A 16,489-nucleotide genomic window follows, 5' to 3' on the forward strand; every position below is an offset into this window, starting at 1 on the left:
CCCTCTCTTATCTAAAGATGTGTCAGGTGACTCCCTCTTACCTAAAGATGTGTCCGTTGACTTCCTCTCTTACCTAAAGATGTGTCAGGTGACTCCCTCTCTTACCTAAAGATGTGTCAGGTGACTCCCTCTCTTATCTAAAGATGTGTCAGGTGACTCACTCTCTTACCTAAAGATGTGTCAGGTGACTCCCTCTCTTATCTAAAGATGTGTCAGGTGACTCACTGTCTTACCTAAAGATGTGTCAGGTGACTCCATCTCTTATCTAAAGATGTGTCCGGTGACTCCCTCTCTTACCTAAAGATGTGTCAGGTGACTCCATCTCTTATCTAAAGATGTGTCCGGTGACTCCCTCTCTTACCTAAAGATGTGTCAGGTGAATCCCTCTCTTATCTTAAGATGTGTCCGGTGACTCCCTCTCTTACCTAAAGATGTGTCAGGTGACTCCCTCTCTTACCTAAAGATGTGTCCGGTGACTCCCTCTCTTACCTAAAGATGTGTCAGGTGACTCCCTCTTATCTAAAGATGTGTCAGGTGACTCCCTCTCTTACCTAAAGATGTGTCAGGTGACTCCCTCTCTTACCTAAAGATGTGTCCGGTGACTCCCTCTCTTACCTAAAGATGTGTCCGGTGACTCCCTCTTATCTAAAGATGTGTCAGGTGACTCCCTCTCTTACCTAAAGATGTGTCCGGTGACTCCCTCTCTTACCTAAAGATGTGTCCGGTGACTCCCTCTCTTACCTAAAGATGTGTCCGGTGTCTCCCTCTCTTACCTAAAGATGTGTCCGGTGACTCCCTCTTATCTAAAGATGTGTCAGGTGACTCCCTCTCTTACCTAAAGATGTGTCAGGTGACTCCCTCTCTTATCTAAAGATGTGTCAGGTGACTCCCTCTCTTATCTAAAGATGTGTCAGGTGACTCCCTCTCTTACCTAAAGATGTGTCAGGTGACTCCCTCTTATCTAAAGATGTGTCCGGTGACTCCCTCTTACCTAAAGATGTGTCAAGTGACTCCCTCTCTTACCTAAAGATGTGTCCGGTGACTCCCTCTCTTACCTAAAGATGTGTCAGGTGACTCCCTCTCTTACCTAAAGATGTGTCCGGTGACTCCCTCTCTTACCTAAAGATGTGTCCGGTGACTCCCTCTCTTACCTAAAGATGTGTCCGGTGACTCCCTCTCTTATCTAAAGATGTGTCAGGTGACTCCATCTCTTGCCTAAAGATGTGTCAGGTGACTCCCTCTCTTATCTAAAGATGTGTCCGGTGCCTTCCTCTCTTATCTAAAGATGTGTCAGCTGACTCCCTCTTACCTAAAGATGTGTCAGGTGACTCCCTCTCTTATCTAAAGATGTGTCAGGTGACTCCCTCTTACCTAAAGATGTGTCCGGTGACTCCCTCTCTTACCTAAAGATGTGTCAGGTGACTCCCTCTCTTATCTAAAGATGTGTCAGGTGACTCCCTCTTACCTAAAGATGTGTCCGTTGACTTCCTCTCTTACCTAAAGATGTGTCAGGTGACTCCCTCTCTTACCTAAAGATGTGTCAGGTGACTCCCTCTCTTATCTAAAGATGTGTCAGGTGACTCACTCTCTTACCTAAAGATGTGTCAGGTGACTCCCTCTCTTATCTAAAGATGTGTCAGGTGACTCACTCTCTTACCTAAAGATGTGTCAGGTGACTCCATCTCTTATCTAAAGATGTGTCCGGTGACTCCCTCTCTTACCTAAAGATGTGTCAGGTGACTCCATCTCTTATCTAAAGATGTGTCCGGTGACTCCCTCTCTTACCTAAAGATGTGTCAGGTGAATCCCTCTCTTATCTAAAGATGTGTCAGGTGACTCCCTCTCTTACCTAAAGATGTGTCAGGTGACTCCATCTCTTATCTAAAGATGTGTCAGGTGACTCCCTCTTTTATCTAAAGATGTGTCCGGTGACTCCCTCTCTTATCTAAAGATGTGTCAGGTGACTCCCTCTTACCTAAAGATGTGTCAGGTGACTCCCTCTCTTATCTAAAGATGTGTCAGGTGACTCCCTCTCTTATCTAAAGATGTGTCAGGTGACTCCCTCTCTTATCTAAAGATGTGTCCGGTGACTCCCTCTCTTATCTAAAGATGTGTCAGGTGACTCCCTCTCTTACCTAAAGATGTGTCAGGTGACTCCCTCTCTTATCTAAAGATGTGTCAGGTGACTCCCTCTCTTATCTAAAGATGTGTCCTGTGACTCCCTCTCTTATCTAAAGATGTGTCCGGTGACTCCCTCTTACCTAAAGAAGTGTCCGGTGACTCCCTCTCTTACATAAAGATGTGTCAGGTGACTCCCTCTCTTATCTAAAGTTGTGTCAGGTGACTCCCTCTCTTACCTAAAGATGTGTCCGGTGACTCCCTGTCTTACCTAAAGATGTGTCAGGTGACTCCCTCTCTTATCTAAAGATGTGTCAGGTGACTCCCTCTCTTATCTAAAGATGTGTCCGGTGACTCCCTCTCTTATCTAAAGATGTGTCCGGTGACTCCCTCTCTTACATAAAGATGTGTCAGGTGACTCCCTCTCTTATCTAAAGTTGTGTCAGGTGACTCCCTCTCTTACCTAAAGATGTGTCTGGTGACTCCCTCTCTTACCTAAAGATGTGTCAGGTGACTCCATCTCTTATCTAAAGTTGTGTCCGGTGCATTTCTCTCTTACCTAAAGATGTGTCCGGTGACTCCCTCTCTTACCTAAAGATGTGTCAGGTGACTCCCTCTCTTATCTAAAGATGTGTCGGGTGACTCCCTCTTACTTAAAGATGTGTCCGGTGACTCCCTCTCTTATCTAAAGATGTGTCCGGTGACTCCCTCTCTTACATAAAGATGTGTCAGGTGACTCCCTCTCTTATCTAAAGTTGTGTCAGGTGACTCCCTCTCTTACCTAAAGATGTGTCCGGTGACTCCCTCTCTTACCTAAAGATGTGTCAGGTGACTCCCTCTCTTATCTAAAGATGTGTCAGGTGACTCCCTCTCTTATCTAAAGATGTGTCAGGTGACTCCCTCTCTTATCTAAAGATGTGTCAGGTGACTCCCACTTACCTAAAGATGTGTCAGGTGACTCCCTCTCTTATCTAAAGATGTGTCAGGTGACTCCCTCTCTTATCTAAAGATGTGTCCTGTGACTCCCTCTCTTATCTAAAGATGTGTCCGGTGACTCCCTCTTACCTAAAGAAGTGTCCGGTGACTCCCTCTCTTACATAAAGATGTGTCAGGTGACTCCCTCTCTTATCTAAAGTTGTGTCAGGTGACTCCCTCTCTTACCTAAAGATGTGTCCGGTGACTCCCTGTCTTACCTAAAGATGTGTCAGGTGACTCCCTCTCTTATCTAAAGATGTGTCAGGTGACTCCCTCTCTTATCTAAAGATGTGTCCGGTGACTCCCTCTCTTATCTAAAGATGTGTCCGGTGACTCCCTCTCTTACATAAAGATGTGTCAGGTGACTCCCTCTCTTATCTAAAGTTGTGTCAGGTGACTCCCTCTCTTACCTAAAGATGTGTCCGGTGACTCCCTCTCTTACCTAAAGATGTGTCAGGTGACTCCCTCTCTTATCTAAAGATGTGTCCTGTGACTTCCTCTCTTACCTAAAGTCGTGTCCGGTGCATTTCTCTCTTACCTAAAGATGTGTCAGGTGACTCCCTCTCTTACCTAAAGATGTGTCAGGTGACTCCCTCTTTTACCTAAAGATGTGTCAGGTGACTCCCTCTCTTATCTAAAGATGTGTCAGGTGACTCCCTCTCTTATCTAAAGATGTGTCAGGTGACTCCCTCTCTTATCTAAAGATGTGTCCGGTGACTCCCTCTCTTATCTAAAGATGTGTCAGGTGACCCCCTCTCTTACCTAAAGATGTGTCAGGTGACTCCCTCTCTTATCTAAAGATGTGTCAGGTGACTCCCTCTCTTACCTAAAGATGTGTCCGGTGACTCCCTCTCTTACCTAAAGATGTGTCAGGTGACTCCCTCTCTTATCTAAAGATGTGTCCGGTGACTCCCTCTCTTATCTAAAGATGTGTCAGGTGACTCCCTCTCTTATCTAAAGATGTGTCCGGTGACTCCCTCTCTTATCTAAAGATGTGTCAGGTGACCCCCTCTCTTACCTAAAGATGTGTCAGGTGACTCCCTCTCTTATCTAAAGATGTGTCAGGTGACTCCCTCTCTTACCTAAAGATGTGTCCGGTGACTCCCTCTCTTATCTAAAGATGTGTCAGGTGACCCCCTCTCTTACCTAAAGATGTGTCAGGTGACTCCCTCTCTTATCTAAAGATGTGTCCGGTGACTCCCTCTCTTATCTAAAGATGTGTCAGGTGACCCCCTCTCTTACCTAAAGATGTGTCAGGTGACTCCCTCTCTTATCTAAAGATGTGTCAGGTGACTCCCTCTCTTATCTAAAGATGTGTCAGGTGACTCTCTCTTATCTAAAGATGTGTCCTGTGACTTCCTCTCTTACCTTAAGATGTGTCAGGTGACTCCCTCTTTTACCTAAAGTTGTGTCAGGTGACTCCCTCTCTTATCTAAAGATGTGTCAGGTGACTCCCTCTCTTATCTAAAGATGTGTCAGGTGACTCTCTCTCTCTTATCTAAAGATGTGTCCTGTGACTTCCTCTCTTACCTTAAGATGTGTCAGGTGACTCCCTCTTTTACCTAAAGTTGTGTCAGGTGACTCCCTCTCTTACCTAAAGATGTGTCCGGTGACTTCCTCTCTTAGCTAAAGATGTGTCCGATGACTCCCTCTCTTATCTAAAGATGTGTCAGGTGACTCCCTCTCTTATCTAAAGATGTGTCAGGTGACTCCCTCTCTTACCTTAAGATGTGTCCAGTGACTCCCTCTCTTATCTAAAGATGTGTCCGGTGACTCCCTCTCTTATCTAAAGATGTGTCAGGTGACTCCCTCTCTTATCTAAAGATGTGTCAGGTGACTCCCTCTCTTATCTAAAGATGTGTCAGGTGACCCCCTCTCTTACCTAAAGATGTGTCCTGTGACTCCCTCTTACCTAAAGATGTGTCAGGTGACTCCCTCTCTTATATAAAGATGTGTCAGGTGACTCCCTCTCTTACCTAAAGATGTGTCCAGTGACTCCCTCTCTTACCTAAAGATGTGTCAGGTGACTCCCTCTTTTACCTAGATGTGTCAGGTGACTCCCTCTCTTATCTAAAGATGTGTCAGGTGACCCCCTTTCTTACCTAAAGATGTGTCAGGTGACTCCCACTTACCTAAAGATGTGTCAGGTGACCCCCTCTCTTACCTAAAGATGTGTCAGGTGACTCCCTCTCTTACCTAAAGATGTGTCAGGTGACTCCCTCTTTTACCTAAAGATGTGTCAGGTGACTCCCTCTCTTATCTAAAGATGTGTCAGGTGACCCCCTCTCTTACCTAAAGATGTGTCAGGTGACTCCCACTTACCAAAAGATGTGTCAGGTGACTCCCTCTCTTACCTAAAAATGTGTCTGGTGACTTCCTCTCTTACCTAAAGATGTGTCCGGTGACTTCATTCTTGACGATGACTTGCTCGATAAACCAGCCAGGGGAGAGACCTGTCATATGGTATAAACAACATAACCAACAAATGGTTAATTCTATGCTCCAATTTGTAGAGTACGACGTTCAGTTGGGCATAAAACAGAGGGCAGTATCCAGTAGTACATACCAGCGTTATCATGGCCAATACGCAGAGTCGTCAACCCACCAAGATTAGGGTGCTGCAAAAATATTTATACAGAAAGTCAATATTTATATAAGATGAAAAACTTTTTATAAGGTCCTGCATTAGATTTCAGCACATTTTAAAACATGCCGAGACTCAGATAGCACCAAAATATTGCTTTGTTAGTGTCGATCTAAAATGCCAAATCAAATTGTGTTAATGTTCACAACCTTTTAAAAAAATTGTATAATTCCCTTTCTAATACTTATTGAGCATTATATTTGTATATACACTGAAATTTAAGAACATCATTGAGAACATTTTCAACCTTTAAGTGCTCCAAAAATAAGAACAGCCAAGCCTCAACTGAAAATTAAAAAAGAGGGGTACCCATGAACCCTGGAACCATAGCAACAAAGCCAAAGTGCTTGAATGCTAAATACCTGGAATCGAAACTCGTTCTCGTTTTTGGGTAGAGCCATGACTGCAGTGTCTGTTATGTGGCCTGCTAGGAGCATCCATGCGTTTGCTGTCGTTGACCCCCCTCCAAGCTGCTTTCCAGTCTTGATTACCACTTTATAAGTCACGGCTGCCAATCAAATGTCAGAGTTGTCATTTCTCACGCGTTGTAATTTGACAAACATAATAGAGATTTCTCAACTGTCAATTAAATTTCGCAGTACCAATCACATGTAAAAGATCCGAATCAATTTTCAGAGACATCGATCATGTATTACAGCTGTCACTCAATTGCCACAACCTACTCCTGTGCAGCACTGAACTCACCTTTGTGAATGAGCTCACCCATTGATGTAACTTAAGTCAACCCTGGATGTGGCTCAACTCACCCGTTGATTTGACTTAAGTCAACCCTGGATGTGGCTCAACTCACCCGTTGATGTAACTTAAGTCAACCCTGAACGTGGCTCAACTCACCTGTTGATGTAACTTAAGTCAACCCTGGAGGTGGCTCAACTCACTCGTTGATGTGACTTAAGTCAACCCTGGATGTGGCTCAACTCACCTGTTGACGTAACTTGAGTCAACCCTGGATGTGGCTCAACTCACCCGTTGATGTGACTTAAGTCAACCCTGGATGTGGCTCAACTCACCCGTTGATGTGACTTAAGTCAACCCTGGATGTGGCTCAACTCACCTGTTGACGTAACTTGAGTCAACCCTGGATGTGGCTCAACTCACCCGTTGATGTAACTTAAGTCAACCCTGAACGTGGCTCAACTCACCTGTTGATGTAACTTAAGTCAACCCTGGAGGTGGCTCAACTCACCCGTTGATGTGACTTAAGTCAACCCTGGATGTGGCTCAACTCACCTGTTGACGTAACTTGAGTCAACCCTGGATGTGGCTCAACTCACCCGTTGATGTGACTTAAGTCAACCCTGGATGTGGCTCAACTCACCCGTTGATGTGACTTAAGTCAACCCTGGATGTGGCTCAACTCACCCGTTGATGTGACTTAAGTCAACCCTGGATGTGGCTCAACTCACCTGTTGACGTAACTTGAGTCAACCCTGGATGTGGCTCAACTCACCCGTTGATGTGACTTAAGTCAACCCTGGATGTGGCTCAACTTACCTGTTGATGTGACTCACCTGTTCATGTGTAGCCAATACAGAGCATTAGCAGGTCATGTACGATTGAGGGGCACAACAAAGAGACATTAAGAAATTATTTGGGGGGCACAGTCACGCCCCTTCTGGTCATTCCCTTATAATTTTAGAAATTATTGGGGGGGGCATATGCCCTCAGTGCCCCACCCCTGCTCGGCCCTGCAATAGTGGTGAACTCACCTGTTGACGTGAAGCAGTTTGTGAAGCAGAAGAAATCTACAGCATTGAGCGACAGCAGATGATACAGGAACTGCTCACGCTCCTCCTCTGTGCGCAGAAAGGCATAGTCCTTATAGCGTAACCTGCACATTACACACAGATGAGGGTTAGCGTAAGGTGTATATAACACACAGATGAGTGTTAGCGTAACGTGTATATAACACACAGATGAGGGTTAGCGTAACGTGTATATAACACACAGATGAGGGTTAGCGTAACGTGTATATAACACACAGATGAGGGTTAGCGTAACATGTATATGATGAGGGTTAGCATACCTATTACACACAGATGAGGGTTAGCGTAACCTGTATATTACACACAGATGAGAGTTAGCACAACTTGCATATTACACACACAAGTAAAGGTTAGCGTAACCTGCTTAACACACAGAAACACACAGATGAGGTTTAGCACATGGTTATGAAAAGTTCTTACGAGTCTCAAGTTCAAAGTTCTTACCTCAAGAGTCTGTCATCATTGACGACTTGCTTTAGATGCTTGGACAAGACCTTCTTCTCCAAAGACAACCTATAGAGAATTGGTGGTTTGATCAGTGAGTGGTTTGGCTTGATAGATGTCATATGTCATACGACAAGGTTTTATTATATATGTCATATATTTTACCAAAGAATAACTCTGACTCTGGCGTTTTCAGGCAGGAGTCGCAGGTCCATTTTTCTCCCTCCCCTCAACCAGACCATTTAATGAGTCATTAAAATAGTCATAAAAAAATAACCTTCAATTCCTCTCCCCTCCTTCCTCTCCCCCTCCCCCTGCCTTCTCCTTCTTACCTATTCTCAATCTACACCACCCCTCCCCCACTTGGAAACTACCTTGCCCAGGCGCGAGCATGCCCGATGTCCGTCTTGATCTCTGTCATGCTCTGGACATGTCTGGTGGGTACACACCAAGGACAAGAAAGCAAACAAAGCATGAGGCACTGAGGATCACATTACTTTTAATGCCTTATTCTTTAACTACTGTTAAAAAGATACAAAACTACATTTTAGATAAAGTATATTTAACAAAGGAAGTGTCATTTTTCTACTGGTCATCTACACCATCACACGCACTGTGATTGGCCATCTACAGCATCTTACATTCACTGTGATTGGCCATCTACAGCATCTTACATCCACTGTGATTGGCCATCTACGGCATCTCACATCCACTGTGATTGGCCATCTACAGCATCTTACATCCACTGTGATTGGCCATCTACAGCATCTTACATCCACTGTGATTGGCCATCTACGGCATCTCACATCTACTGTGATTGGCCATCTACAGCATCTTACATCCACTGTGATTGGCCATCTACAGAATCTCACATTCACTGTGATTGGCCATCTACAGCATCTTACATCCACTGTGATTGGCCATCTACAGCATCTCACATTCACTGTGATTTGTCATCTACAGCATCTCAAATCCACTGTGATTGGCCATCTACAGCATCTCACATCCACTGTGATTGGCCATCTACAGCATCTTACATCCACTGTGATTGGCCATCTACAGCATCTCACATCCACTGTGATTGGCCATCTCATAGTGATAGATGGTGATTGCCATTCTCTCACAGAAATATCAAACCAAGGATTTGATAGAAAGACTAACTTACTGTGCAAATTAGGGACTAATATACTTGATGAACAATCTCTTTGCTAACCACAATCTAACACATCCCCCCTCCCCCCTTCAGATGGGGGTCAAGAAATGTATGGAAGCCATTTTCCATAGATTTACCCCTACCATTTATATCTTATAGATCCCCCCTTAAATAAATCTTGTCCCCTATCCCCCTCCCCCTTGAGCAAAGTTGTATCTACCTCATGTCTGATAACACGGCAGCTGATTGACTGAGTGGTTGCATCAAGGCTAGGATATCAGTGGGGACACCAATGCTGCGCCTTTTCTGGGGGGAGTGCTTGGTAGGAGAGTCAACTGTACGCATGGCTGTGGAAAAGGAACAAAACTAGGGAGGTAGAGAACAAATTTTTTTTCAGGGGGGGGGAGAAAAAAGCATTTTCTTCAGGGAGTAGAGAACAAAGCTTTTCTTTACGGAAAGAGAGAGCAAAGCCTTTCTTCAGGGGGGTAGAGAGCAAAGCTGTTATTCAGGGAAAGCAAGAGCAAAGCTGTTATCCAGGGGGGGTAGAGAGCAAAGCTGTTCTTCAGGGGGGTAGAGAACAAAGCTGTTCTTCAGGGGGGGTAGAAAACAAAGCTGTTCTTCAGGGGGGTAGAGAACAAAGCTGTTCTTCAGGGGGGTAGAGAGCAAAGCTGTTTTTCAGGGGGGTAGAGAACAAAGCTGTTCTTCAGGGGGTAGAGAACAAAAGCTTTTCCTTACGGAAAGAGAGAGCAAAGCCTTTCTTCAGGGGGGTAGAGAGCAAAGCTGTTCTTCAGGGAAAGCAAGAGCAAAGCTGTTATCCAGGGGGTAGAGAGGAAAGCTGTTCTTCAGGGGGGTAGAGAACAAAGCTGTTCTTCAGGGGGGGGTAGAGAGGAAAGCTGTTCTTCAGGGGGGTAGAGAACAAAGCTGTTCTTCAGGGTGATAGAGAGCAAAGCTGTTCTTCAGGGGGGTAGAGAACAAAGCTGTTCTTCAGGGGAGTAGAGAGCAAAGCTGTTCTTCAGGGGGGTAGAGAACAAAGTTGTTCTTCAGAGGGGTGGAGAACAAAGCTGTTCTTCAGGGGAGTAGAGAGCAAAGCTGTTCTTCAGGGGGGTAGAGAACAAAGCTGTTCTTCAGGGGGTAGAGAGCAAAGCTGTTCTTCAGGGGGGTAGAGAACAAAGTTGTTCTTCAGAGGGGTAGAGAACAAAGCTGTTCTTCAGGGGGGTAGAGAGCAAAGCTGTTCTTTAGGGGGGTAGAGAGCAAAGTTGTTTTTCAGAGGGGTAGAGAACAAAGCTGTTCTTCAGGGGGTAGAGAGCAAAGCTGTTCTTCAGGGGGGTAGAGAACAAAGTTGTTCTTCAGAGGGGTAGAGAACAAAGCTGTTCTTCAGGAGGGTAGAGAGCAAAGCTGTTCTTTAGGGGGGTAGAGAGCAAAGTTGTTCTTCGGAGGGGTAGAGAACAAAGATGTTCTTCAGGGGGGTAGAGAACAAAGCTGTTCTTCTGGGGGGTAGAGAACAAAGCTGTTCTTCAGGAGGGTAGAGAACAAAGCTGTTCTTCAGGGGGTAGAGAACAAAGCTGTTCTTCAGGGGGTAGGGAGCAAAGTTGTTCTTCAGAGGAGTAGAGAACAAAGCTGTTCTTCAGGGGGGTAGAGAGCAAAGCTGTTCTTCAGGGGGGTAGAGAACAAAGTTGTTCTTCAGAGGGGTAGAGAACAAAGCTGTTCTTCAGGAGGGTAGAGAGCAAAGCTGTTCTTCAGGGGGGTAGAGAGCAAAGTTGTTCTACAGAGGGGTAGAGAGCAAAGCTGTTCTTCAGGGGGGTAGAGAACAAAACTGTTCTTCAGGAGGGTAGAGAACAAAGCTGTTCTTCAGGGGGTAGAGAACAAAGTTGTTCTTCAGAGGGGTAGAGAACAAAGCTGTTCTTCAGAGGGGTAGAGAACAAAGCTGTTCTTCAGGGGGGTAGAGAACAAAGTTGTTCTTCAGGGGGTAGAGAACAAAGTTGTTCTACAGAGGGGTAGAGAACAAAGCTGTTCTTCAGTGGGTAGAGAGCAAAGTTGTTCTTCAGGGGGGTAGAGAGCAAAGCTGTTCTTCAGGGGGGTAGAGAGCAAAGTTGTTCTTCAGGGGGGTAGAAAACAAAGCTGTTCTTCAGGGGGGTAGAGAGCAAAGCTGTTCTTTAGGGGGGTAGAGAACAAAGTTGTTCTTCAGAGGGGTAGAGAACAAAGCTGTTCTTCAGGAGGGTAGAGAGCAAAGCTGTTCTTTAGGGGGGTAGAGAGCAAAGTTGTTCTTCGGAGGGGTAGAGAACAAAGATGTTCTTCAGGGGGGTAGAGAACAAAGCTGTTCTTCAGGGGGGTAGAGAACAAAGCTGTTCTTCAGGAGGGTAGAGAACAAAGCTGTTCTTCAGGGGGTAGAGAACAAAGCTGTTCTTCAGGGGGTAGAGAACAAAGCTGTTCTTCAGGGGGGTAGAGAACAAAGTTGTTCTTCAGGGGGGTAGAGAACAAAGTTGTTCTACAGAGGGGTAGAGAACAAAGCTGTTCTTCAGTGGGTAGAGAGCAAAGTTGTTCTTCAGGGGGGTAGAGAACAAAGCTGTTCTTCAGGGGGTAGAGAACAAAGCTGTTCTTCAGGGGGGTAGAGAACAAAGCTGTTCTTCAGGGGGGTAAAGAACAAAGCTGTTCTTCAGAGGGGTAGAGAACAAAGCTGTTCTTCAGGGGGTAGAGAACAAAGCTGTTCTTCAGGGGGGTAGAGAGCAAAGTTGTTCTTCAGGGGGGTAGAAAACAAAGCTGTTCTTCAGGGGGGTAGAGAGCAAAGCTGTTCTTTAGGGGGGTAGAGAACAAAGTTGTTCTTCAGAGGGGTAGAAAACAAAGCTGTTCTTCAGGGGGGTAGAGAACAAAGATGTTGTTAAGGGGGGTAGAGAACAAAGCTGTTCTTCAGGGGGGTAGAGAACAAAGTTGTTCTACAGAGGGGTAGAGAGCAAAGCTGTTCTTCAGGAGGGTAGAGAACAAAGCTGTTCTTCAGTGGGTAGAGAGCAAAGCTGTTCTTCAGGGGGTAGAGAACAAAGCTGTTCTTCAGGGGGTAGAGAGCAAAGCTGTTCTTCAGGGGGGTAGAGAACAAAGTTATTTTTCAGAGGGGTAGAGAAATTTCCATGTGGAGGGGAAAAAAGGAGTGGTTTGGAAAATGTTGCTGTAGTTTTCAGTGAAGAAAATGTTTTAAAAGTCAATGTTCAATACACATATGTATCCGTATATCATGTGGATGGTACTGTATAGTTAAAAGCAAACTGCAATTTTGTTTTTTGTATTGTTTGGAATAATGACTTGTCTGTCGTACTCACAAACTCTAGGTTTTCTTATTGATTTTAAAGGAAGTTATGATAATCAGCTACTCCTTACCTTCTGCTGGCGATAAGGAGTTATGATCCGATTGGTCAGATGTGTGATCTTCACACAGCGTCTGGTAAGCAATCAGATGCGACCATAGTGCAGATTTCCCCTGAAACAGAGTGCATGTTTGCCTCAAATTTCAGACATCTTTCGTAAATCCCACTTGCATGACAATGTTGTTGTTATTCCTTAACATCCAAAACACAAATCATTTTGGAAAATACAACTTTTCCAGTATCATTTTATCCTTTAGAAATATAATTGAGCCATTTTGGTTGAAGAATGGATTAAAATTCTTTGTAACTCAAGTGGATTTAACTCACTACACTGTACTAAACTTCACATCAGCTCTACAGCCTTCAAGTTTTAAGTAACAAAGTTATAGGTTCATCCCCTATGTTATTACTGTACCTCTCTTGTTTGGAGCCCATGGCTGAACACTCTCTCAAGAAGGTCACACAGACTGGCGATGAGGGTGTTCTCCTCCACACCAGAGACACTGGCATCTGTGTGGCCAAGGTCCACTGCCTCTTGGCCCATCTTTTGGACCAGCATCTTTTTGGTCTATTAATACAATACAATAGTCTTAAGGTAACATAACAATATCTAATGCAATAGTCTTAAGGTAACATAACAATAGCCAATACAATAGTCTTAAGGTAACATAACAATAGCCAATACAATAGTCTTAAGGTAACATAACAATAGCCAATACAATAGTCTTAAGGTAACATAACAATAGCCAATACAATAGTCTTAAGGTAACATAACAATAGCCAATACAATAGTCTTAAGGTAACATAACAATATCCAATACAATAGTCTTAAGGTAACATAAGAATAGCCAATACAATAGTCTTAAGGTAACATAACAATAGCCAATACAATAGTCTAAAGGTAACATAACAATAGCCAATACAATAGTCTAAAGGTAACATAACAATAGCCAATACAATAGTCTTAAGTTAACATAACATTAGCCTACCTGTACCCTGTGGATGTTTTTTTTCCCAACAGAAAAAAAAACGCAAACTGAGTTTGCATGCCATGTACAACTAAATCTAAATTACACAGGTCTCATTATTATCACAATACGAATTATGGCCAGCAATTAAAAATATGGTAAATGCTTGATTAAGTGGAAAATAGAAGTACATAAGATAAGCATCCCCCTCTCCAGAAAAGCACAAGTATGACTGAAAGCAAGGCTTTTAACACCAACAAGGTAGTCTTTTTTTTATCGAACAACTGGAGTTGACCACTGAGCTCTGAACTATATTTAAGAGCTATTTTTGTTTATTATTTAAGTCAGTGCTAGATGGATTATCTTTAAATTTTGTGCTTTGCTTCATTTTCAACCGCCCTCATCTAGGCCTAAGGGCACTGAAACAAGCATTCACGCTATAAGTGTACCTTTTGCCTACACTCCTTGAGTAGTTTCTGTATGAATGCATTCTGTGTAGAGTCTAGTGTCAGATCCCCAAGTTGACTCTGACTGCTCTTGGTCTTTGCCTCCTGCATGTATTTCTACAGCAAAATGGACAAATAATTGGGTCATTCTGCAAGTATGCTATATGTGATGTAAAACGACAAATATATATATATACTGCAGTAGATAGTAGTACCAAATAAGAGAAAGGCTGTAAAAATTAAAATACCTTGGAAGGCTTATTTCAAGAGTGGTGTTTCTAAATGTGTTGATTTGTATACAAATGCCTCCTGCCATTCACTGTCAACATTTTTGTGTATGTTTTGTCCTTGTATGTACTAATCAATTCAACATTATACCAACCTTTAGACTGCTAGCAAGTTTATCCCGCATTTTCTTCCCATCCTACAGAAATAAAAAGTATTGATAAAACTTATTTATGTTTTAGTAAAATAGCATTATCCTTAGTGCATGCCAGCTTACTCGAAGAAACACACTTGATGTTAATTTCTATCTGGGGCAAACATTTTGTATTTCAAAGAGCTTAGCAGTCTCGTGAGGGATTTCACAAGAATTGTTATTGCTTAAATGTCAATTTAATGAAGTACAAGCTCAAACAGAGACAAAATAAAGTACAAAACATGAAGAAAAAAATATATATTTAAATTTAAACTGTATATTCAATTCATAAATGTTTTGATTTTTGTTTTGATTTTTCATATTATAAAAAAAACATCTTAGCTGGTTGAAATGCTTTGGCATTTGCCTGTTTTTATTTCAAAATAATCTCCTCCCCTTATTTAAAAATCAAAACACATTTTTTTTCTAAATGAAAGAAAACTTTTTGATAAAAAATAATAATAATTAAGAGACAGTGTGATCAAAACAAAATACTGAATATATCGATTATCACTGGCTTGAAAACTTCAGTGAGAGCCATGATAAGACAGTGATTTAGATTATGAATAAGAAAATTATAAATTGGCACATCTGATTAGGGTAATGTTATTAAAAGGTACAAGGTAGCTGGTGATGAGGGCAAAGGATTCACAAAACAATCTATCAATGAAAGACAATTTTGGCTTGATTTGTAGACGTGTATGTAACTAGGACTAATTATAAATCAGTGATCAATATAGTAAAGACACATTGTACTATACCATCCTAAACACAGTGTAAATTCTATGAAGGTAAAAAAAACATTTTTTGAAGAAATCTTTATAAAATTTAAATTTTTTTGACACTAAAAAAATCCTTGGCAAGAATAGTTTTGATTGAAAAAGGCTTCTCAAACTAGAAAATCGATTCAACAGACCTGTCACTTCTTCACAGCCAGAGACAGCAAGACAAACACATACAGAATGTTTTTAAATAACTAGGCAGAAACATAATGAAACCCTAAGTAATAGACAAAGAGGTTTCATGATAAGCTGTGATGTTATTGGAAGGTCACAGTAAGGCCTCTGAAGTATTTCCTGTCTGCAGCCTTGGTCACACAACATGGGACAAGTGTTGAAAGCCAAAAACTTAATTATTAGCCGGGTATAATACCACATTATATGAGAAAAACATGCTGGGACCATTACAAAAATATTATCTAAAAGCATTTCAATCAAAATTGCTGGAGAAGTTGTTTTTTTAACAAAAAAAGGGGGGAAAAAGGAATACACAAATTATTGCAAATTAAAAGGAAATTTATATTTTCCTAAAATAGAATACTGTAATCATTTATATGCAGCTGAGTGATTGGATTAGCTAGCCAAGTAAGAAAGAAATTATTCAAAAACAATGCTCAAGTTATGAGATCAATTATGATTAGAATATTCTCTGTTACTGCTTATTAGGCAACTGTCACATAGTTTACCTTTTAACATCAATACAGCTTTCTGAATAATCATTTTTCAAATTCATGTTATATGAAAGAACATCTGACAAACATCCTGTTTCTTTTTTCAGAAATCAGATTGCTGATTTTGAATTTTACAAACAACGCGACTTTTACAAAATTTTCTTATAACCATAACAGATTATAATGTAGATAAGAAATCATTTTGGCTTCCTTTAAGTAGTGCCCTAATAACCAATAGGGGCCAGGACCTGTGCCCCCCCCCCCAAGTTTATTTATAAGGAAATGACCATTAGGGGTGTGGCTGTGCCGTTAGTTATCCAAATTACCCTTGTATTATGCCCCCCGAGTCTTTTTATGTCTGTTATGGCCCTATTGAGTGTAAATATTATAGCTTAACAGCATTTATTCACATAATTCAATGCAGCAATAGGCATTGGTCCATTACGTAACCTAAACAAACAGTTTCCTAATGGCACTCATCAATGGTCACATAATTGCTTGAGTCGTTAGGCAACCATAAAGTTTGGGTTTACTAACCTGCATGGTGTTGAGCAGTACATGTTGTGAGTGAAGCTGCTGCCGGTTGCGCCGTCTCCAGTTGACCTTACCACTCCTGAAAGCAAACGTTCTTGTTACTTGACAGCTAAGTCAGTGTGGAATATTTTGTAAAAGGGCTTTAAACTAAAGCTTTATAGCAACCAACCTACCACCAGTCAACTATCAGACTGTCAAT

General features: G+C 42.5%; 1 protein-coding gene across 3 annotated transcripts in view; it reads right to left on the reverse strand.

Annotated features, from left to right (window-relative positions):
* Positions 1-16,489, reverse strand: part of LOC5501638 (DENN domain-containing protein 5B) — an 89,145-nt gene that overhangs the window by 56,333 nt on the left and 16,323 nt on the right. For all 3 annotated transcript variants that reach the window (XM_048722494.1, XM_048722493.1, XM_048722492.1), the window contains exons 8-19: positions 16,294-16,369; positions 14,271-14,312; positions 13,892-14,005; positions 12,890-13,042; positions 12,488-12,587; positions 9,342-9,468; positions 8,343-8,402; positions 7,969-8,037; positions 7,468-7,589; positions 6,100-6,245; positions 5,660-5,711; positions 5,480-5,546 (exon numbers count right to left, since the gene is read on the reverse strand). In XM_048722494.1, coding sequence (XP_048578451.1) covers positions 5,480-5,546; positions 5,660-5,711; positions 6,100-6,245; positions 7,468-7,589; positions 7,969-8,037; positions 8,343-8,402; positions 9,342-9,468; positions 12,488-12,587; positions 12,890-13,042; positions 13,892-14,005; positions 14,271-14,312; positions 16,294-16,369 — 1,128 coding nt within the window. The remainder of the gene's footprint in view (positions 1-5,479; positions 5,547-5,659; positions 5,712-6,099; positions 6,246-7,467; positions 7,590-7,968; positions 8,038-8,342; positions 8,403-9,341; positions 9,469-12,487; positions 12,588-12,889; positions 13,043-13,891; positions 14,006-14,270; positions 14,313-16,293; positions 16,370-16,489) is intronic.

This window comes from Nematostella vectensis, chromosome 15 (assembly GCF_932526225.1).
Source record: "Nematostella vectensis chromosome 15, jaNemVect1.1, whole genome shotgun sequence".
Classification (NCBI taxonomy): Eukaryota; Metazoa; Cnidaria; class Anthozoa; order Actiniaria; family Edwardsiidae; genus Nematostella; species Nematostella vectensis.